The 22491-nt window shown below is 49.6% G+C and overlaps 1 protein-coding gene across 5 annotated transcripts in view; it reads right to left on the bottom strand.

Annotated features, from left to right (window-relative positions):
- RNF216 (ring finger protein 216) overlaps positions 1–22491 on the bottom strand; it is a 120634-nt gene that overhangs the window by 38017 nt on the left and 60126 nt on the right. Inside the window, exon 14 of one of the 5 annotated variants that reach the window (XM_070780247.1) lies at positions 576–9661. The exons of the other annotated variants lie outside the window; for them this stretch is intronic. Coding sequence (XP_070636348.1) covers positions 9626–9661 — 36 coding nt within the window. The 3' untranslated portion in view covers positions 576–9625. Of the gene's footprint in view, positions 1–575; positions 9662–22491 lie in introns of those variants that run through there. 5 annotated transcript variants of the gene reach the window in all.

Here is a 22491-nt window from a genome sequence, read left to right as displayed (position 1 = left end):
CATGCAGGTCTCATCATAGTCATCTGAATATTTTACGATCCATGGTTTATGAAAAGTTGTCAGTGTACTCTTATGAAACCCTTGTCAAGAAAACAAGACCTAAAAAGAAAGACATTAGAGAGACGTAGTATCTGCAACTCTAACAACAAATGATGTTTCCTGATGGGATTAATCAAGTGGAGTCTGGATTTATCTATATTCCCATATTTGATGAACTAGCAAATGGGGACATTATTGTAATCATGCTGTTTTTCCCCCAGGACTCAAGAAGAATGGAGTTATTCCTGAAGAAAACAAGAAGAGATTTAGATTTTATGTGGTGGATTTGGGGAGTTCTTGGTGGTGTGGTTTGAACTCGTTAGGCTAGGAGCTTGGGGAGAGTTGGGGCTGGAGTCCAGATGTGGAAGGCTCTGGCATGCAGAAGGAATTTAAGACAGCCTGGATGAGGTCACCCCGGGCAAGTGGGGACAAACACGAAGGGGCAGAGGTCAGAGTCCCGGGGTGCTCCAGGGGTGGAGTCCTGGGCAGAGAGAGGGAAACAGGAAGCTTCTGAGTGGTGGGGCCTTTAAGGTGAGTAGACTGGGTTTCTTAAATGGAAAGATGACGGATGAAAGAGTGGGTAAGACTGCTATGCTTGGGGGGCTGGCAGTCGCTCTTTCGGGCTAGTTGACAGCATCACAGCCAGCTCTCTCTACCGGAGTATCGACACACATCCTACTTGCGTTTCTCTCTGGTGAAGTCTTGCACAATTCCTGACAGAATTTCTGGCCTTCTGTAGTCCTACAGGGATAGGAATCCAAAGCCCTGTAGTGTCAGGCTTCCTGGAACCAAGAACTGGCTCAACTCTGAGCCCCATTCACCACTAGATAACACTCAGATAACTCCTGGCTCACATTCTGTTCATTATTGATGCCTTAGCACTGCATCATTCACATAACGTAAGACCCCACATTGGTAGCAGCGTCCTGGCTGCTACAAACTTTAGCTCCAATTTACAGCAAAGGACTCCTCGTGGATACCCACAGCAGTACCAGCACTACTGTCCAGCACAGCTGGGTTGAAGGCCGGCAGTCAGGCCTCAGAGTGTATGAGGAAGGAGGAACAGCCTCCACACAGCTGTTCCAACTGGCAGTTATAGCTCCTCTGACCATTGCTGGTAACGAGATTGGTAATGATTTCTGGAAAAGCTGGGAGGAGAACAGGTTCCTGGAGGGGCGGCGGGGGTAGGGTGGGGACAGCCAGAGCGCATCGGAGAGGACAGGGAGCGACAACTCCTGGGCCGACTCCTTCCGAGGCCGCCACCTCCCCGCACACCCTCTGCACATCGGCATCGCTCCATTTTCTTGCTCACCTCTCTGCTGATCCCTCAACCCCACTCTTTCTCCAGTGGCGCTCACTTCCCCTCGCAGAAGTGGGCTTTTATAAGGAAGCAGAGGTCACGCATGAGCGTTCCCCTGTGGAGGCTGCTGTCCCCTTGAATGTGGCCCCCACTCACTCCTTTTTGGACCCCTTGGGACAATGAAGTCTCTCTAGTTTCCTTTTTCTTCCTTTTCCCTGAGACAGACACACAGACTTGCTCTATTGGAGATTTTATGGCTTGCCATGCTGGGTAGACAGACTGGAGAAAAAAATGACATACAGGAAGTTATTTCAGAAACTCCAGTAAAAAAGAAAATGATGTGGTTTCAGGTATACTTCCAGGCTGGTAACTGTAAAGTCCCATTGGATTTTCCTCCACTTTTAAAGCTCAAGGCCAGCCCCACCTGTCGCCCCAGGTGAAAGGAATAAAGACAACAGCGTAGCAGAACGTCTGGAGAATAAAAGGAAGCGTCTGTTGCTATTTACTGCGATGGGCAGTCTCTTCTCAAATATGACCACTCTTCAGATCTCCCTGGAGGAGCACAAGGATTCACAAGCAAATGCAGCACCTCCGGTGGGTGCCTGGCCTGCACAGGCTCTCCTACGGCTGACCCCCAGTGGGGCTCCACTTCTCCCTGGCTCCTCTCCCCTTTGCCATGTGTGTTTCTAAGTCTCTGGTTATTAGAGAGCGCCAGCGCATCCGGATGCTCCTCGGGGCTTGTTTTCTCCATCAGCACGTAGTCAGTCAGCACAATTCAGTCGCTCAGTCGTGTCTGACTCTTTGTGACCCCATGAACTGCAGCACGCCAGGTCTCTCTGGTCTATCACCAACTCCTGGAGCTTATTCAAACTCATGTCCATTGAGTCGGTGACGCTGTCCAACCATCTCATCCTCTGTCGTCCCGTTCTCCTTCTGCCCCCAATCCCTCCCAGCATCAGGGTCTTTTCCAATGAGTCAACTCTTTGCATGAGGTGGCCAAAGTACTGGAGTTTCAGCTTTAGCATCATTGCTTCCAGAGAACACCCAGTACTGATCTCCTGTAGGATGGACTGGTTGGGTCTCCTTGCAGTCCAAGGGACTCTCAAGAGTCTTCTCCAGCACCACAGTTCAAAAGCATCAATTCTTCGGCGCTCAGCTTTCTTTATAGTCCAACTTTCACATCCATACATGACTACTGGAAAAACCATAGCTTTGACTAGACGGACCTTTGTAGGCAAAGTAATGTCTCTGCTTTTTAATATGCTGTCTAGGTTGGTCATAGCTTTTCTTCCACAGAATAAGCACCTTCTAATTTCATGGCTGCAGTCACCATTGGCAGTGATTGTGGAGCCCAAAGTCACAGCACATACCTGTGGGTATGTCTCTTTTTTTGTTCCTAAGGTTTGCAGGGCAGATTCTATGCTGACATCATCCACTTAAAAAATTTACTAAGTACCCACTGGGGGCCAAGCAGAGGGCAAAGTAGCATCAGCAGTGCTTGCTTGAAGTTATCAAACTGTGTTCTCTTTAGGCATCACAGTCTGCCTAAACCCTCCTCTGTGGACCCTGCAGTACTCTGCCTGCGCTACACCTGACCACAAAACTCTTCTCTTTAGAGCTCAGGGTCTTCCTTCTTCACTGCCCAGGGAGAGGATGGACATTTATAAACATCTCATGTGCCCACAGCCATACGGTCAGCTCCTTGAAAAGGGATAGGAATCAATGGCACCACATACTCGCAAAGGTTTTTGGAATGATTTTCTTCCAAAGAACCCAGAGTTTTCCCAAATTCTGTACATCCTAAAGAGACAGAAGGCTCACTGTTTTCCTGAAAAGGAAGGAGCAAACAGTGGTAAACAGATGAAAGGGCGCTGTCACCTCTGATCTCCATGGGCATTTTCGCATTCCCTCTTCCGGTTCTGCTATCAACCAGGGGTGCGATCAGGGCTGCTTGATTCAGACGAAGCAGGTTAAGAAAGCCCAGAGGGACATGGCGTGCTGACGTGCTGCTGGTGCTGGAAGGAAGGCTCTCTCCTCAGACTCAGCTGGAGGCAGTCACCCCGCCCTTCTTTACTGGTTCACAAAGCAGGCCTGCACGGAGGGTCTGCTGCTGGGCTAGGCGCTTCTCACACTCTCATTAAAAACAACCAAACAAATCCCCCCCTCAGAGGAAACAGCTCGAGTGGGCTTTCAACCTTTCCCTCCTTGCTCCTAAGTGCGACAGAAAAGGAAGGCCTCTCTTGGGCCCAAGCAACATGACTGAATACAAGCATCAGAAACAGGAGGAAGAAACGTCACTCGACACAAGGTCACTCGACACAAGGTCGTGGTGAAAAATGCAAGTGGAAGAGTTCCAACTCACGAAGCACGGGAACAGGAAAACGAGACCTGTCTCGATGCAGAAACAACCAGCTTGGTCTCCCTCCCAATGCTGCACACCCTCCACACTCCCACTTCACATGCTTTGGCCACTCCAGTTGTGGTGTGAATTCTTTCAAATATTTCTGTTACAGCAAACAGTAGAACACTATGTGTTTGGTTAGCACGCCAACCATCTAATGTCTCCAGGCACTGTTATCCTTAGACCCCTACTGACATGCCCACATGGCTCTTTATTCAAACTGAAAACTAGTCCTCTCCCTTAGGAACAAGAGCAGTTTAATCAATGATTTTTAGTTCTGTGGGACAGAATACTATAAAGGACATCAGAGAACACTTTAATGCAGACGAGTGGCTAGATGGCTTCCTCAGGGGATGGTTACCCAGTTACTTGCTCCCCAGAGGAGCAGCAGCACCGTCTTTCCTGGGAGCGTGTCAGAAAGGCAGAACGTCAGGCTCCACTCAAGACTTACCAAGCAGATCTGCGTTTTGACAGGGTTACTAAGTGATGCAAATACACAGTAAAGTCTGAGAAGGCCGGACCTCTCGTTACACAGGTCTTGGTTTTGCTGATTCTTTTGATACTTCTGCTCAGACAAGAAAGTATCAGGTAATCTGAGTTCTTTAGGAGATCAGTTTTCACCACGGGCAACTTTTAGGGAAGCTGACTATATACATTATCCATTCTTTTCAACGTGGCTATGGAGAGTAGCACAGTATACTCCATGCTCATGAGATTATCACTTAGTCTTGTCGAGTGAAAGGCCATCAATACATGTAACAGCAGGGGACCAAACCGCATGAGAGAGTGAGATGAGGGCGGGGCCAGCAGGCCTTTATGTCTGTAAATCAGGGTCTGAAAGTATCACATTTGCTAAATATTCTGCTGAAAACGAGATGGTGAGCAGTGCATTTTGGGAAGCACCGTGCAAACACACGCTGCTGGTGCAGGCTCCCCAGGGCCACATGTAAGCCACCCGCACCGAGCACACACTCGCCTGACCACAGAGGCTGGGTGCTGGTGCAGAGAAGGACCCAGCCAGCGGGCTGGCGCACCTGACGCCATGTCGAGGGAGCCGCCCAGAAGAGACATTCAGAACCAGGGGAGAGTGCGGAGCTGACTGCCGATGAAGACAAATGGCCCTTTCTTTTCTTGCTTATTCTTGGACTGAAACGTTCAGCGCAGTTCGTCACTCCAGTATAAGCAGACCTTAGGACGCCGCTATCTGTGTGATCGGAGGGACTTAATCGATGGTGTTTCCTCACCGTCTGCCCCCGAAGCATGCTGAACCACCACCCCCGCTGTTCATTCGTTTTCTTCATGTTCAAAAACCCAAAGGTGACCTCTGTGGGCAAAAGTGCAACTAAGGTCTTGAAATGGGTCTCGTAACACAGTATGTTGCAAATGTGACTTCCCTCGCAACTTTTTCAAGCTGTCTTTAGATTTTATCCATGGCCGCAACTCTCAGTTCCAGTTACGTGGCATACCGAAGGGGAACCTGTACTGCTGGCCATATAAGGAGCCCGTCCAGACTTCCCTGAAGGCAAGACGAGCCCAGCCCAGGAAGGGAGAGTGGAAGGTCACCCAGTAGGAAGCATGTCCCTTACCCTCCTTTATGCCCCTTCCCTAGAAAGGCTACAGTGATTGTGTGAACACCTGGCCCTGCAGAGAGCTGCCAGAGTGGTGCACTGGTGTTACCAGCATCTTTGTTTTTCATTCTTAATTCCTTCCGTACAGCAACTACTCAAAACAACAACAGATGGACAGCAGGATAAAACTTCAGCAGAAGCCGTTTGCCTTTTGTCAGGCTTCCAAGCTCCGCTCCACTGGGGCTCAGCAGTAACTGCCCTGTGTGCCTGGATAAACGCCGGACAACCTGGAAACACTGCGGGCGTGCCTGCTGAAGCTCTGAGACCTGTCTGTGACTTACTGGGAGCCCAGTTATAACCACTCCAGTTTTATATGGCTTGCTCAACTGAATCACACAGGCTAAAAAGGACACATTTTTGGGGGCAGCTATTACTGACTGAATTCTGTTTCCTCCTACATTTAGATGTTGAAGTCCTGACTCCCAGTAGTTCAGAATCTATCTAGAGCAGGCCTTCAGAGTGGCTGAACCGAGGCCCTCACGGCCGACCCTGAGCCAGCCTGACTGGAGTGCTCACGGCAGAAGGCTGTGTGGACACAGGGCGGAGGCGGTGTCTGCAAGCCACAGGGAGAGGCCGAGACCAAACGTGCCAACACCTCCATCTTGATCTTTTGTTATGGCAACCCCTGCAAATTAACAAAGTGGCTTTCAATGGTGATCAAACATTAAGTTGCGGTGGATCCAGAGAGGTTCAGACCTTTGTGCACACACTGCTGCCCTTCGACCTTCTTTGTACACGTGGAGACTCTAAGTCATGCTTTTGGGGGAACAGAAGGGAACAGGCTGTGGAGACTGTGACTAAGTCCCAAAAGACGGAGAGTGCCACCAATTTATTTTCCATTCGGATGAACATGTGACTTCCCAGAAGTCAGGCCTCTAAGTACAGTTGGCTTTGGGGGGGTAACAATCCTTTCTTTTGGGCCATGCTGCGTGGCTTGAATGACCTCGGTTCCCCAACGAAGGACTGAACCTGAGCGGCAGCCTGCTCTGGTGCTGTCAGTATCTTTTTCATTCTTAATTCCTTCTAGTAACCACTCACCACTCAAAACAGTAAAGGGCCCCGCAGTGAAAGCACCGAGTCCCGACCACTGCACCACCAGGGAAGCCCCACCAATCTCGTAGTTGTATCAGTTACTTCTGTCTTTACTAATGATCTCACTTCGCAAAATGGTCAGGTTGAAGAGTTGTTTGCTGCACTTAGAAAGGAGCAAAGCAACCAGCCTCAAAATATACTACCTCCCAAGGCAAAGCATGAGGAGAGAGCTTATGCTACTGACCAATTTCAACAGAAGAAAGACATTCAGGAAAGGAACCGGGTGAGGCCACCCTGAGCCAGGGCCATTCACGGAAGGCCTCCTAAGGTACATCTGAAGAGTCACAGGGACTGTGGAGGTTTTACACAGGGAGACAACATGGCCAAGTTTGTTTGGTATGACAACCACTCTGGTGCAGGTACGGAGCAGAGACCAGAAGCAGAGACTTCTGAGGAGGCTACTGTGCTGATCCAGGCAACAGTGCAGGGTGGAGGAGAGCAGTGGAGAGAACTTGGTGACAGGCTGCCAGGAGAGCTGGGAAGGTGGTCCAGACGGGAGGTGAGAGGACCTTCGTGAGTGAAGTTCTCTCTCTGGATTCTATCTGACCTCTGGGGATCTCTTGGTCAGAAAATCTACAGGACAGCTGAGACTTCCTGGGTCTCAGCCCAAGAAGCTGCATTTATAGGTCTGTTCTGTCTTGAAAGGCACGGTGTATGGGGTACCTATCAGCCTCTACCCGCTTGCAATGGGACAGGGACATGCACGCATAGCGTGGCCGTCTGCTCTGCTCTGCGTGGGCTCCCCGAGACCAGTCTCCTGAACACTCTGCACTGAGAGAGATGCCTTCTCGCCACCACCAAACTCCACCTGTGGGCAGCACTGCATTTGGGGCCAGCCTTACCTGAGTGGGCTTCCCTTGTAGCTCAGTCAGTAAAGAATCTGCCTGCAGTGCAGGAGACCCGGGTTCGATTCCTGGGTTGGGAAGATCCCCTGGAGAAGGAAATGGCAACCCACTCCAGTATCCTTGCCTGGAAAATCTCATGGACAGAGGAGCCTGGTGGGCTGCGGTCACAAAGAATCGGGCATGACTGAGCGACTAACATTTACTTACTTACCTACCTGAGTGGGGGAAGCAGGCTGAAGTTAGAGAGATTACTGAGATTCTCCTGTGGAGCCCCAGAGTATATAAAGGCCTCTGCATGCTTACCTGCCTACCTGACTGACTATATATGGTAATTCACGTGGAAAGGATCCACAGAGCAGGGTGGACTGGAGAGGGCTTTATGGAGACAGCAGGACAAGAAGGGAAGAGAATGGTCCAGGGGGAGGTTCAGGTAAAAGCATATGTATGAACAGAGGCAGGTAGGTGGGGGACCTGGTCTGGCTTGTGAGAAATCAGGAGGAAGAGGCTCGACTTCTTTCTTCTGAAAGAGCATCAAAAGCCCGGGCTCTAGAAGCGCTGCACGTTCTGCCTGGGTGACCTGAGGAAAAGCAAGGCTGACAGCACTTTGAGGCAGATGGGAGGACAAGCCAGGGGCTGAGTGCAGGAGGCCAAGGCTACAGACCAGAGACCAAGTCCAGACCAAGCGAAACGGGGAGAGAGCAGATTCTGAAGAAATTCTTCCATATGGCTAGGTTTAGAGGAAAAAAAAAAAAAAAAAAAAAAACCCCAAATAACCCTAAGTCATCACAGGCTACGAGAAAAATCTGCCAGACAAGGAATCCTTGGGAAGACTGTTCAAAAAAGGCTGACACCCACTTGCAGGAGCACAAAGAAGGGAGCCTTGAATGCAGTGTGGATGTAAGACGGCTCACGTCTGAACATGGTAGCTTCATGTGTAATAGCAAAACTCCCACAATTTAACTGAAAGGTGAGCATTTTAAAATAACAGCGCCTCTCGAACACTTGGCTACAGCACGCTTATGAAGCAGCTGTTATGGGCTGGTCACCACACTGGGTGCTTCCCGCCCAGCAGCTTGTCAATCCTGGGCCCTGCACAGACGTGAGGGAGTCACAGACAGGAGCTGAGGCTCCTGCAAGGGGAGTGGCTTTTCTGGGCTCTACCTTCGTGGATTGGAGGAGAGAAGCAGGCCCGCACAGATCATAAAGCACACAGCACCACCTCTATCTCAAAGAAATTCCTTTCCCCCAGTTTCATACCTTAAAAATTTATGCAAACTTAAACACAAAACAAAGCGGACAGGAAAAGTGTTGATAGCAGGTGCAAAAAAATGAGTACGACTCCGAGTCAAGACGAGCCCTGTCAGGACCTTGCCGCAGCGCCTGCAGCAGGGCCAGTGGCCGCTTCCCAGCAGCCTTCGTGTGTGTGGAGCGAACCTCGGTCTGCTCCAGACCTCGGCCCAGTCCCATCTGCCTGTCTGCACGGCCACCACAGCACCAACAGTGCTCTGGGGACCCAAAGAGAGCCCCGGACACCCTGAGAAGCCACAAAAGGGGAACAGGTGCACAGTAGGCATGAGCAGGCTTGCGCCGGAAAAAGCTGGTCTAATCTAAGTCCTTATTCTTATGGAAGAAGGGCACTTCAGGCCTAACAACTAGGGAAGAAATAAAAGACGCACACAGTGTACTGTGACAGCCAGGATGTGCAGAAAAGCCTCTAGCCTTCCTCGCGCTCTGGTTCAAAGTCCTTCCCCTCCCGCTATTGTCCTGTGCTATTATTCCAAGGCTGACCTTGGGTCTACGGCAGGTGTGCACCCAGCTGGGAAGCTCCAAAGTGGACCAGTGAATGCCGGACATACTCTCATTTGAGGCCCATGTTTCCAGGGGGTAGGGGTTATTGTTTCTTAAAGACAAAGCCAGACAAAAGCAAGCCAAAACAAACCAGATCCTGTGCAAAGATCTTCCTAAGAAAACCTAACTAGCAGCCTAGTCTAAATAAAACACTGACACCTCTCTCTCTCTCATACACACACAGGCGTGGAGCCCGCCGCCCAAGTTTCAGGGCACTCTGATGTTACCTAGATGGTGTAAGAAGCTAAAAACGATCGTATTTTGTATTGGTGTTATTTCCTAACTGTCAAGGTGTTCATTTCAGGGCAAACATATTTTATTTAGAGACATACTATTAATCTGGCTCGGGGGTGAGGGAAAGAATGAAACGTAACATCCAGGCCACAATTCAAAGGTCCACATACAGGGAACTCCCTGGCGGTCCAGTGGAATGCCCTGCTCTCACTGCCAAGGGCTCAGGTTCGATCCCCAGTCAGGGAACTAAGATCCCACATGCTGCGTGGCATGTCTGGAAAAAAAAAAGGTCCATATACAATTTTTGGTAGATTGTAACAACAACAAGCACTTATAAAGACACTGTTCTAAGCATTTTTTACTACACCTACAGCCAGGATCCAATAACCAGTCTGGAATCTGGCCACTCAATTGCTCCCACTGAGGGCTTCTTAGAGCCAAACAGCTTCACCCTCTGCCGGGTGTGTCTGGTCACTTCACTCTGCGTCCACTGTCCCAGAGAGCCGTTCAAGGCTTCCCAGGAAAGGGTCAGCCCAGAGCGAGGGCCACACATGCAGAGGCCATGCAGGTTCCTGCAACAGCTGCTGCTGCTAAGTTGCTTCAGTCAGAAACCAATACAAATCAGAGCGGGGGAAGCCACACTGTGAAGGGGTTAGATAAACTGCTTCCCATTCCCTTCCAGGTTCCCGCAGGAGCCAGTGGGTTCCTCTTTTACACACAATGGCACACCACACAAGCCTCTGCCCCACCATCAGAGCAAGACTACACGTGTTCCCGACTATCAGGTCACCGGATTCTGTACCGGTACTTCTGAAATTACTGGCTCTAACCTGATTCCAAAACTGCTGGAGTTTACTCCCAAGTTCAGAGATGGGCCTGCCAGTCTGGGCTGGCCTCCGGGAGGCCCGAATCTAGGCTTTATCTGTGAGGCTCGGTAGCCCTCTGCTGGCTGCATGCTGTTAATTGTTGGTTCCTCACCCAACCAGTGAGAAAATGGCCCTCAAAAACATTCTCATGTCTCTGCCATCTACAAGGCTTTAGATTTACTGAAAACATCCACAGACACAAAAAATAGGCAATACAACTTTCTGTCATCTGAGCTTGTGCAGCGTAAACATTGTTATCCACATTTCATAAGCAAAATCTACAGAACATTAAGGCTTGAGCTCAGGAAGGGAACGCATACGTGGCTGAGGAGCCGCCCGAGCAGCACTGCAGCCCTCACCGAGGCATCCAGTTCATCCCCTTCTGCAGCTGAGCGGCGGGAGAAGCACACAGGCTCCCCACACAGCCTGCTGGTCAAGAGACTGGCTCTGGGCAGATCTGGGTGGTTTGCCCAGGCCATTCACTCAGTGGTGATGGGAGGCTAGAGGCTCACCTGCCAGCTTCAGTCTCCTGTCTATGAAGGGGCCAGAGCAGAGTTACAGGCCTGAATGAGATGCTGCCCCTGCAGCACCCAACAGTCGACTGATTGATGTTTCAGCTGCTGCTTGGCCATCACTAACGTCACAACTGTCACAGCCTGGCCTCCAGGCCTCCTGCCCTCCCAGCACAGCTTGAGGAAAACCCCGGCTCCTAGCAGGAGCTGGAGAGGCCCCTCGTCGAGACGGTGCAGAGCCTACTGCTGGTCACCAGGTTACAGGCGAGAGCTGGCTTCTCTCCCTTGAAAGGTGAAGGGAAACTGGGATAACAGAGTAACGAGTACATAAAAGAACTGAAACGGAGGTCTGCAGCCACTGTTGAGCACACAGACGATGACGCAGGTGAGCAGAGGGTGACCCCCGGAGATGACAGGGGTGGTGTTGCTGGCTTCCAGTTACTTTCCAGTAACCATGACCAGAATTGGAATGGCCCTTGGAAAAGCAAAAGGGAAATTTACGGGAGCCACAAGTACAGCACATTGAAAAGATCAGTGAGTAAAGCTGCCAAATCTAAGAGTAGGAGAGCTGGGAAACAGTGCCGTGAACAACAGTAACAGCTAACATGCATTGAGTGCCTATGGGCTAACTGAACACCTTACTCAAATCAAGCCACTCAGTCCTCAGAGCCAGTCTCCTAGCAGGGGGCTATTCTCCTCCCCATTCTTCACAGTAGGGGAAACTGAGGCCAGGGATGAGGCGGGCTGTGTAAGGCCACAGACTGGTTAGTGGAGGGGCTGGGATGTGAACACAGACACTGCTATTCCAGTTGCCCTGATGAAGAGTGCTAAACGAACAGCCTGGCGGCTGTGGGCAAATTCTTCAGGCCCAGATTGGGGCAGCACGGAGAATATGCTATATCAACAAATGGTCTAAGTTTATCAATACACTGAAGAGACGTATTTGTTGGAACAGACCTCGGAACAGACCGTAGGAAAGTCAGAACCTGGGTGAGGCCTCCCAGTACCAGAGAGCCCCTGGACAGACCAAAGTGCCTCCCGTTCCCAGGAGCCGACATCTTCACCAGATGCAGAGTTATCTGATAAGGTTTCGCTCCAGGCGCTGGGGCAACAGACCACAGAATCAAATCACTGAAGTCAAGCAAGTGAAAGAACATTCCTGTCCTGGAATCTGCAGTGGAATGTGCTGCTGCAGGATACAATTTTAAGAAAAAAAGAAAGGAGAAAAGCCACTGAGAGAACCAGAGTATCTGTGTGAGTGAGTGCATTTTAAACAACCCATCTCATGGGACTAGGAACAGGAGCGTATTTAGAACAGCCCGTGGTAAGACAGAATCTGAGCAGCTAGACCACCTCACGAAGAGCCAGCCCTCCCATGACACTGGGGTCCGCAGAGCCAGAACCCCCAACGCCCACACGGCGGGCTGGCCCACTCACAGCCTGCAGCCCCGGCAGGCAGCGCGGCGGCTCCGCCGTCGCCCGAGGACGCCAGCAGCTGCTGGGACTGCACCGCGCCGGCCCCCGCCCCGTGCTTCTCACCTGCACGCCTCTTCTCAAACTGCTGCCGGAATCATCTTCTGGAAAGCGTGATTTGACCACGTCACCCCCATTTCCCACCCTGGATGGGCCTCCTACTGTCACCAGGAAGAGGCCCCCACTCTCCACAGGGACTGTCCCCTCCTCAGCTGGCTCCTCACCTGCCACCGCCCCACCCCTCCCTCAGAAACACACCTCAAATACACCGCGTCCTCTGCTGGGAGGCCTCTCCCCACCCCTCTGCCCTTGCTCCCCAGCAGCCTTCCAGGTGCAATCCTCAAGTCCCTTCTAGAACGTCTGCTCTCCACCCCCCACCCCCCGCAGCAGACAGAGCTGGGCAGGACCTGCAGGCAGGCTCCGCGGGGCCTGGCTCTCCTGGGGCTCTGATGGCTTCTCTAGGCAACAGGACGACACATTCACCATTTCCACCTGGAGGTCTAAAAGGCACTACAGACATGCCTGAAACACGAATTTTGATCCCCTTGTCTCCCCAGAGTCGTGCTTAATCCCTTCTGTATCACTGAGGGACACCACCACCCATGAGGTGCCCAAGGAAAACACCCTGGATCCTTTTTCTTCACCCCCCACACTCACGCCACCAGCCAGTCCTCTCTGTGTGTCCAGAGTCACTGCCAGCCTGGCCCATGGAAGGAGCTTGCATTCGCACCCCCACAAGCCCTGAGGGTCCCAGCCTGCCCGCCCACAACATACAGAAGCTTCACTGCTCTCTCTCTCCCCACCCCTCAGTTCGGCCAGTTCTCCCCAGCCCTCTGCTCCCCAGGTTGGCACTCTCCTGCTAGAACATGGGGACTGTAACCAAAGCGTGTGCGGCCACTCTGGGGCATGGAGAGCCAGCTCAGCCATGACCGGAGCTCTAGATGTTTCCTGTTACCACGGCTAAAGCAGACCCTATCTTTGCTGTTTAGCAGATCTACTATTATCTGAATTCTAATCCTGTTTTATCTCCCACTCTTTATCTAGAGTATTTTAGGAAAAGACACAAACTATTGTTAGCTTAATTCTGAAACAGAAAGGCTTCAAACAAGTGTCACATTTCATAGCTCGGATCACCATGTCCAATGGCTTCCCTGGTGGCTCAGACAGTGAAGAATCTGCCCGAAAGTGGGAGACTGGGTTCAATCCCTAGGTCAGGAAGATCCCCTGGAAAAGGAAACGGCTACCCACTCCAGTATTCTTGTTTGGAGAATCCCATGGACAGAGGAGCCGGCAGGTTACAGTCCATGGGGTTGCAAAGAGTTGGACACGACTGAGTGACTGACACTTTCAATTTCACAATGGCTTTTAAGCTTCTGATAGGAAAACCGCTAGCCCTGCTCCAGTGCACACGTCTCTCTAATGGCCAGGAAGCATCCTCAGCACCAAGGGCAGGTGTCCTCTTCCCTCCTCAAGCCCACCAGCTGACCGCGTCCAGAGCCGTTCTGTCCTTTCACTCAGAAAGCATCAGGAACAAACCCTGCGTGTCGACCTGGGGCAGTCTTCTGTCTGGCGCATGGGTCCAGGCCTCACTGGTCACAAGTGACATCTGCCACAGACAGCACTGCCCAGCTCTGGCCCTCAGCCCCCGGCCCTGGCACCCAATCCGATGTTACCACCCCATCCTGATTTTACAATTGGACAGGAGGGGAAAACACCAACCTCAAAAGCGAGTTCAGAGCTGAGACAGAATATGTGTGGCCTCAAAGGGTGGTGGCTCAGGACTCTTCTAAAGGGTGCTACTGAGGAGACCAAGGGAGACAAACTTCCTGAGGTAACAGCAGCCACGAGGGCACATGTTCGCCCACCCTCACGAAGCCTGCAGGGGCACACCCCTCTGTAGTGGCTCCTCTCCCACTGCTTCTTTACCCCACAGCTGCTCTCCTCATGGCAGGACAATCAAGAAATGCCTGCACTACAGTGGGGCACAACTGCCCACTCAGAGAAGGACACTGCGACCGGAGTGGGCACCAGGCTGCCAGAAGCGTGCGAGCGCGCCCTGCTTTCCTAAACTGTGAAGCTGGGAGATTCTGTACCTATGTGCTGGCCCACACTTGCTTCTGCTCAAATCTGGACTCCCAAAATGCCTGTTCTGTTTCAAAATCCTCCGGATTTCAAGTGAACCCCCCCACTCAAACCCGGGGCCTGTGCCTTGGCTGCAGAGCGCAAGGGGAGGGAGGGGCACTAGTGGTATCTTAACAGCTATTCCAACGGGCTCCCAAGCAGCCTGTGAGCAAACGGTACCTCACAAACAGGAAGGAGAAACAGACTTTACTTTTGTAGGGTCCCTCCTTTAACAAATCGAATGATCTGCCTCATTATTATTACTTTTTGAGGTGGTTAAAGAAGGAAAAGTGGGCGCTGCTTTCCATCCACAGACTCAGGCTGCCTGGGGCGGGCCCTTACCCCACTGCCTGCGCACCAGGCGGCCAGGCTGCTGAGATGAGCCCGCCCTGGGTGAAGTTAGCCTCTGCCGGCCAGGCCTGTGCCAGCCAGGCCTCTGCCAGCCCTCCACCGGGCCCTCAGTTGCTCACGCCACACTCTGCTGCTTCCAGGAGGAGCCAGACAGAACAGAAAGAGAGGCGCGGCTTTGGGGGCTGGGCTCTGGGTTCAGGCACCGGGGATGCTCCCCCGATTGTCCTCCACTGCAGATGTGCAGACTAGGTGGGAAGGGTGGGAAGGGGGCCCACTGGTGGAGGTGGCCCGATAGGGAACAGGATACAGTGCCCTTGAACAGCTGCCCCCACTCTGTGCCCCGCTGGGTCCTGGACCTCCTCCGCCTCCAGGACTAGATGGATAAATGTGACTGAAGTTAGGAGAGGGCGACTCCCTCCCACTGATCCCTGTCTCTTCTGTGGGCCTGGGCCTACTCTTCTTGAGGCAGGCCACCAAGGTTGAAGGAACCAGGGTGCAAGAGAGGATTTTTAAGTCTGGGAGAGCAGGGCTGCAGAAACTGTTCTGTTACTGCATTTTCCCGGACACAAGGGAGGCACATTAAACATTATTACTTGGAAAATGCAGCGAGATACAAGATGAATCTCATACAGGCAGATTCTATCACTTTTCCTCTTTCCACCCTGAATGAAAAGGACAAAGCGATGAGCTGAAAACGAGAGGGGAGGGTGTATAGTGGGAGGGAAATAAAAAGCCAAACGCTGAACCTGACAGAAATCATGGTTGAGCCACTCTCCCCTCACAGTCATATCCAAATGGCAAGTCACCAAGGCTGCAAACGTCTATCTCAGGAGTAATTAAACCAAATTAATCTTAGGAAAAGAGCTTTAAATGTTCAAAGCCCCATTAATTCTCATGCCTTGTAATTAAATATGTATGTTAAGAAGGCTTGGACAAAAGCAAAACATTTTCAAATGTGAATTCTTTATGTTCACAGATAGCATTATAATGCATTCTGATCACTGATCTTGCAGAAACCATGTAAAAAGCTTAGTGAAGCGCACACTGTAAACATGGCACAGAGAACGCGGACAATCTCAGTCCATACTGAGCTTTCGAAAATGTGTCTTGATAAACACCTTCACTTTTAAGGCTCCACACAAGTTACTCAATGATAATCTCCACTTGGCTTTTTAACTCTCCCTGATCCTTGCCCCCTCTGCTCCTGAGGCGCGGCCCTCAAATGCATCTTGGAAAAGCCCTCGGCTTCTGCTGCACTGGGATCTGCTTTATTTCCTTGTTCGTGTCAATCTCTCAGGGTTAACCTTCTCTTAGATCATCAACCATGAAAGAGCTGGGTCACCCTGACATGCTGTGTGTCTTGAAGGGAAGGTATCAAATCCTGCATTTCTAAAACTCTCAAGAACACTACTGCTGCCACATGGTCTCTCAACAGCTCTTGACACTCCTTTGTCAAAGTGCTCTTGCCTCACAGAACTTCGAGTGCTTCTCACAACCTCACTACTTCAAAGGAGGTGGGAAAGGGATTACTCGTCAATTTTTTTGATGAGAAGAGTCAGAGTAAATGATCTGCTGACAGACAGTAAGCAGTTTAGAGTCTGAATGTTATCAGTTTTCTTATTATGTGCTACTGGTCAGGATTGCCAGTGCCTCCAGTTAAGGCTGTCACAAGGTAGACCATAACACCCACAAAAAACTGCTCCCGTGATTTGTCTACACTGCTTGGTTCTGTTAGTATTGGAGTTATCAATTATTTTTTTTTAAAGCAATGTGAGTTGGTGTTATGGACTGAATGTTTGTGTGTCCCCATATAATTCACACATTGCAATCCTAATTCCAATGTGACAGCATTAGGAGGTAGGACCTTCGGAAGGCCTTGAGGGTGGAGCACTCATGGATGGGATTCATTCCAAGGAGAGGCAGGAGAACTTGCCCCCTCTGCTCTTCCTCATGTCATGATATATTGACAAGAGGGCCCTCATTTGAACTGAACCTGCCAAGGCCTTGATCTTAAGACTTTCCAGCCTCCATTACTATGTGAAGTAAACATCTATTGTTTAAGCCACCCAGTCTGTGCTAATGTGTTAGAGCAGCCTGAGTGAAGACGGTTGAGTTTGGAAAATTTATCGACAAAGTTTTCAAAGACAGGGATGTTTGTGCTAAAGGAATTTTACCTACAGAAGATCTTAAAAGATAAAAGCAGAAGCCCTGATTATTCTAACTGGATCCATGACCATGGTCAACTGAATGTATTTGTCAGGACTGCTGCTAAGTCACTTCAGTCGTCTCCGACTCTGTGCGACCCCAGAGACGGCAGCCCACCAGGCTCCCCCGTCCCTGGGATTCTCCAGGCAAGAACACTGGAGTGGGTTGCCATTTCCTTCTCCAATGCATGACAGTGAAAAGTGAAAGTGAAGTCGCTCAGTCGTGTCCAACCCTCAGCGACCCCATGGACTGCAGCCCTTCAGGCTCCTCCGTCCGTGGGATTTTCCAGGCAAGAGCACTGGAGTGGGGTGCCATTGCCTTCTCCAACTATCAGGTTCCAAATCAAAACCAGAAATTAAAGGAAGAGGCAGAGCTTTCAAACACGAAGGAAAGGATATACTCATATCTAAGTTTTGGACAAAGATAATGTGGAGAGACTGTTATACTGACACCAGTGGCTCTAACTGACATTTTAAAGCTTCTTCTAGGTCCAAAAGTCTGTGTGAAGCTCCTCTCCCACTTGAAAGATCCTGAGGTAAGTAGATCTCATTCCAGGAGAAATCCAAATGATTCAGTAATATCATTTCAGAGAAAAATGAAGTAAAGAAATCAGATGCCCCAAATGAGGGAGAATTCATAACAGTAAAAACCTCGTCTTTTGTTTATTTCCTAATGAGGGGAGGGAGAAGATAATCGAACCTACCTACATTGTCAAGATTAAGGGTACTGTCTCGGAATTTTACTAACATCCCTTCCTTTGATCCTCAGATAGCCCAGAGTGTCATCATATCCACTCACACGTGAGGAAACCAAGTCACTAAGAGAATGAAGGGCCTGTCTAGACCACCTAGGTTATGCCCAGAACTCTCACGATATTTAATATTACATTTAACTTACTATCATACTCTTTCCCCTGTTTTCTAGCAAGAAAAAAAAACAAAAAAAAAAACAGCTGTTCTGACCATTTTACTTATGTCTGATGAAAGGTACTAGCTTTTGGAAAGGAAACCAAAGAGATGATTGGAGCAGTAAATAAACATCAGAAAAACGGGTCTGTTCAGTAACAAAGTCTTTGTATTCTGTGTATTGATTCTGTTCCCGAGACAACTTAAAACATTTAATGTCAGAAGTTTTTGCCTAATGAATTTCACTTACTTCTACCAGCGAAGACCAGATACAACTCTAGGTCTAGCAGATGGAGGGAGCACTTCAGTTCAGATGAAGAAGATGGCATTTTACTACCTAAACGGCACAAAGCCCTGCCAGGTTTTCCTGGAAGAGCCACGAGAGTAAACAGAAGGCACTTCCGCTCCGAGTCCTGGATTCCTCCAGCTGACCTGTGAGGACATCAGGCTTTCTATTCTGCTGTTAAAGTACAGAACTGTGTAAAACCAAAATTAATTCAACAAAGATTGTCTTCTTTCAATTATTTTTATCATCTATTAGAGAGAACAAGCAGAATAAGAATGTATGAAAAGTACAAACAGACAGTAAACAAGTAGGGTAAAAATTGTGTGTCATACAACACGTTCAGACATTCAGAATAGAAAAGAGAGAGAAGCAGGAGCTAGCCGACTGGGTCATTCCAAACAGACTGAAGATCAAGGGGAAAAGTGTTCAGCTAAAACTCAGAATTCCATCCTGGAGTAGTTTTTGTTTTTTAAATCTCTGTGGACAATGGTTAAAGAAAAAAAAAACACGTACGTGCTGAGAAACACAAAAAGGCATAATGAGTGCACGCCTGAGTTTTAGCACAGGGAAAAAGCTTAAATTGCACCCAAAAAGTACCTTGCTTTTTGTACTCGATAGCGTAATTCTTGGAGAGATTTCCTGATCTGTACTAATAGGTTTTTCCTTATTTTAATTTTTTGGAATGGGTTGCAAAATTTTGTTGCTCACTCTTTCTAGGGGTGGGCCAAGTCTCAATTTATCTATCTTACTTTATTATCAACAAAAGGGTTGCTTTTGATAAAGTATGACTCAGGCTCCTAAATGAAGATAACAGCCAACATTACTATGCAAATCACTGCCTTTTAATCTTTTTTTTTTCCCCCTGCTCTGCAAGGCTGGCAGGATCTTAGTTCCCTGACCAGGGACTGAACTCAGGCCCGGGCAGTAAAAGTGCTAAGTCCTAATCACTGGACCGCCAGGGAACTCCCAGATTACTGCTTCTTAAAGTAAAATTTGAAGAAACTCCAAAATCAAGAGTTGACTGAGAGAAGAGAAAAACAAGTGAAAACATTTTAAGAACTGGATTAAAGAAACAACCCTTCTTCCTCAAGTGGGTCTGCCATGGCTCCACAAAACAAAAGTCAAGACCTTAGGAAAAACACCACCACCAGGAGCCCGAGGACCCACTGGGGGTGCCAGGGCCGGGGAGAGGAAAGAGTGCCTGCCCTCCCATTCAGCCCTGCTTCAGCATTTTGCTGGTGTGTGTGATATGGGAAAAACGACAGGACTCACTTTCAGTTTTGAGAATCATGACTCACTCTCCCTACATCCTCTCGATTCTGGCCATATTTACAGTAATATAAAAGAAAAGAGAGGCAGCCCACGAGGCAGGGAACATAGAAGCCCACATCCTTTCAGTTCTACCATCAAACGATTAACAATTCCTCCCCTTTATGAAGCAGTTTTCTTTTCAGGAAAAGTATAAGCTTTGTGTCCTCTCAAAATGGTTTTCCCCCTCCCCCACTCTCCAGAAAAAAAAGAAAAAAGAAGAAAAAAAAATTCAACAATTAAAAAATATTATTTCAAATCAGTTTTTCTTTTCCCCTGGACTCAACTCAGGGCTGTTGATAGCACTCTTCAGTAAAATAATTTAGATGTAAAGAGTTCAAGAAAATGAGGCCCATGCTTGCAGAGTTCAATCGCATCAGTTTACTCATATCTTTAAAGTCCCTTTCTACTTCCTGCTCCAAGAGGACATGGGCAGTGCTTTCCAGAAGATGGACAGGCTTCTGATCAGAGACCAGGTTGATAAGGTTCCCCAGGCAACACAAAGGTGGCTCCAGCAGCATGAAGTTCTCTCCCAACCACGGGAGGACATGCCGCCCTTGCCTCTCAGAAGCCACTACACCAGCTCACGTGGGCCTGTCCACCAAACACATCCTCCACGTGGGCACGGCTGCTGTTACTGTCCCCTGCTCCACAGGGAGGAAGGACGCGCACTCGGAAAGGGTGGGGGTGTGTGGGGACTGGGGAGAAGTGCCCTGCCGCTGCCTTCTCTGGCTGCTGATGCTCTGCCGCCCAACAGTTTGAACGTTAGGTGAGTGCAAGTGCTCACTGCCAAGCTCACGTCTTCCAACAACACAGATGTGTCTCACTCACCACGGAGTGTGGATCTGGGGGCTGGCAGAGACTTGACTCAGGTAAGTAAACTCGGGCCCGGAGGGGAAGGCCTGATGCCAGCACACGTCTCGGCACCCCCTGCAATGCCTCTTCTGCCACCTGAACGCAGTCCCATCTGGCTCACAACGCAGCGCGCAAAGAACCTGCCTTCAAAGGGGTTCTGCCATAATGAGTTCTGGATGCTCCTAAGTTCTGAGAGAAATGAACCCTGTTCTCTGACCCTGCACACAGACAGTGAGACTGGGGTGACCCATTGATGAGATGTGAAGAGCACCTCCCCACCCACCGACAGGGTCTCTGCTGGGTCGGCTTCTGGTGAAGACCCATCTCCACCCTGAACAAACAAGCACAGACACCAAGCAATTCTGCCTGACAGCAGTATTTTATTGTTACGACACCGTCTCGTGACCCACTTCACTCCCTGCTCCTTACTTCTCGGTTATAAGCAGTAATCAGTAATGTCAGTGCTCTGGCTAGATTGCTCCAGGCCCATTAATAATGCACAAGCAGGAACAGGATGAATGCGTAAGTGTACAACAGAGGTTTCAAGGTTAAAAGCAGTAATGGAGAGAGCTGGCAGGAGGCAGGTGGTATTGGTAGAAGAGGAAGGCACGCGCGCGCTCGTGTGTGAGAGAGAGAGACAGAGAGAGAGGGAAAGAGAGGGAAGGAGGGAGGCAGGGAGGGAGGAAGAGAAAGGAGGAGGGAGGGGTGGGGAGTCAGTCTTAAATCTGTTTTTTAAAACGCCCAGCTCCCCTCCAGGGGCAGTGTGTACAGTGAAGCACAACTTCCCAGGGCCCTTCATCAAGCCGAGCGCCGCCTCTCCTCTCCTCGAGTGGACACAGCCTGACCGCCTGGTGGGGAGGGAGTCAGTCTTGTTAGGTCTCAGGCACTGAAGAGCTACTAGTGTATGAAACAGGTCAGAGGAAACGGTACCAGTATCTTTCAAACGTATGTTTGGTGTTTTAAACGACTTCTCTCACAAAAGGCAGTGCTTGCTTGTTCAGCCGAACTAGTACCTTCGCAATGAAGCCTACACAGGAAAGTCAAGACCAGTGACGCTGGGCCCTCCTTCAGTGCCCGAGACAAGATGATGCTATAGCTGCATCCCCTTCTCTGCACATCTCTACTCACCAATACCACATCCAGCATTCCTATCCAGAGCTTTGTATCAGAACTGAATAACAGCAAATACGCCTGCATATCATGCCTGGGCAAGGATGAGCCTGGCTATTTGAAAAATATCTGCCTGGGAGATGGGGGCAGGGCCCTGAGGCCAGGTAGACAGTCAGCCCTGAGGCCAGGTAGACAGTCAGCTGTGACTCCTGCGCTGTTCGTATCTACTTGACCTTCTAAGTTGAGACAGCCCTTCACTTCTTGCTCACCAACCAAAACTGAACTGCTTTACTTACTAGGAAAGTAACAACTTCATCTGCTGGTTTCACAACCAAAACCAGACATTTTAAAAGCTGGTCCCAGTGATGCTTGGGTGAATCAGATCCCATCCTTACTTGTTAGTCAGAAATAGTCTCTGTGGGAAAAGGAAGCAGTTGGAAGCAGTCTTGAATCATAATTACTGAAAGCTGTATTTATACCCATGGGGCTCTAACTTCTGTGCCAAGGTTTTCTCACTGTGCTAGAGACAGGGCTCCTGCAGAAAGACCAGTGAGAAGAAAGGCAGAGCTGTCAGAGTTCTAGCTCTTTCCACTGGCTACAAAATTGCATCAGTCACCTACAACCTGAGGCAAAAAGCTCCCCTTCTGAGGGTGGTGAAGTCAGCCCTCCCAGGGATCCAGGAGGAAGGTCGAAAGGTTTGAAAGTGGGCAAGTATATTTTCAAATTCATGTTTATCATTTTGTTCCCCCTCAAGTTCCCTAAAAGCAAAAAAAAAAGAAAAAAAAAAACTTTTTGTTTTAGAAGTTCAGAGATGACTAGGTTGATGAAAAAACAATTATTTCTTTAATTGGAAAAGTAACACATGCACAGTACTCCCTCTTCCCTTCAGAGAAAGCCTTCCCCAAAGCAATTCCCTGCAACCAATTTCTTATCTCTCCTTTCACACAGACCATCTGCACATGACCACATACAACTCCTCTTCCTCCTCCTCCCATTTGAGATCCAAATATAAGCGTACAATATCCACTGTTATACAGTTTGTTCTTTCTTTTTTAAACTTAATACATCTTGCTGATAGCTTCAGATTTGCACAACTAGACCCATGTCATTCT

Source organism: Bos indicus, chromosome 25 (assembly GCF_029378745.1).
Source record: "Bos indicus isolate NIAB-ARS_2022 breed Sahiwal x Tharparkar chromosome 25, NIAB-ARS_B.indTharparkar_mat_pri_1.0, whole genome shotgun sequence".
Taxonomy (NCBI): domain Eukaryota; kingdom Metazoa; phylum Chordata; class Mammalia; order Artiodactyla; family Bovidae; genus Bos; species Bos indicus.
The sequence above is the reverse complement of the archived record's forward strand: the minus strand, read 5'-3'. Positions and strand labels throughout refer to the sequence as shown.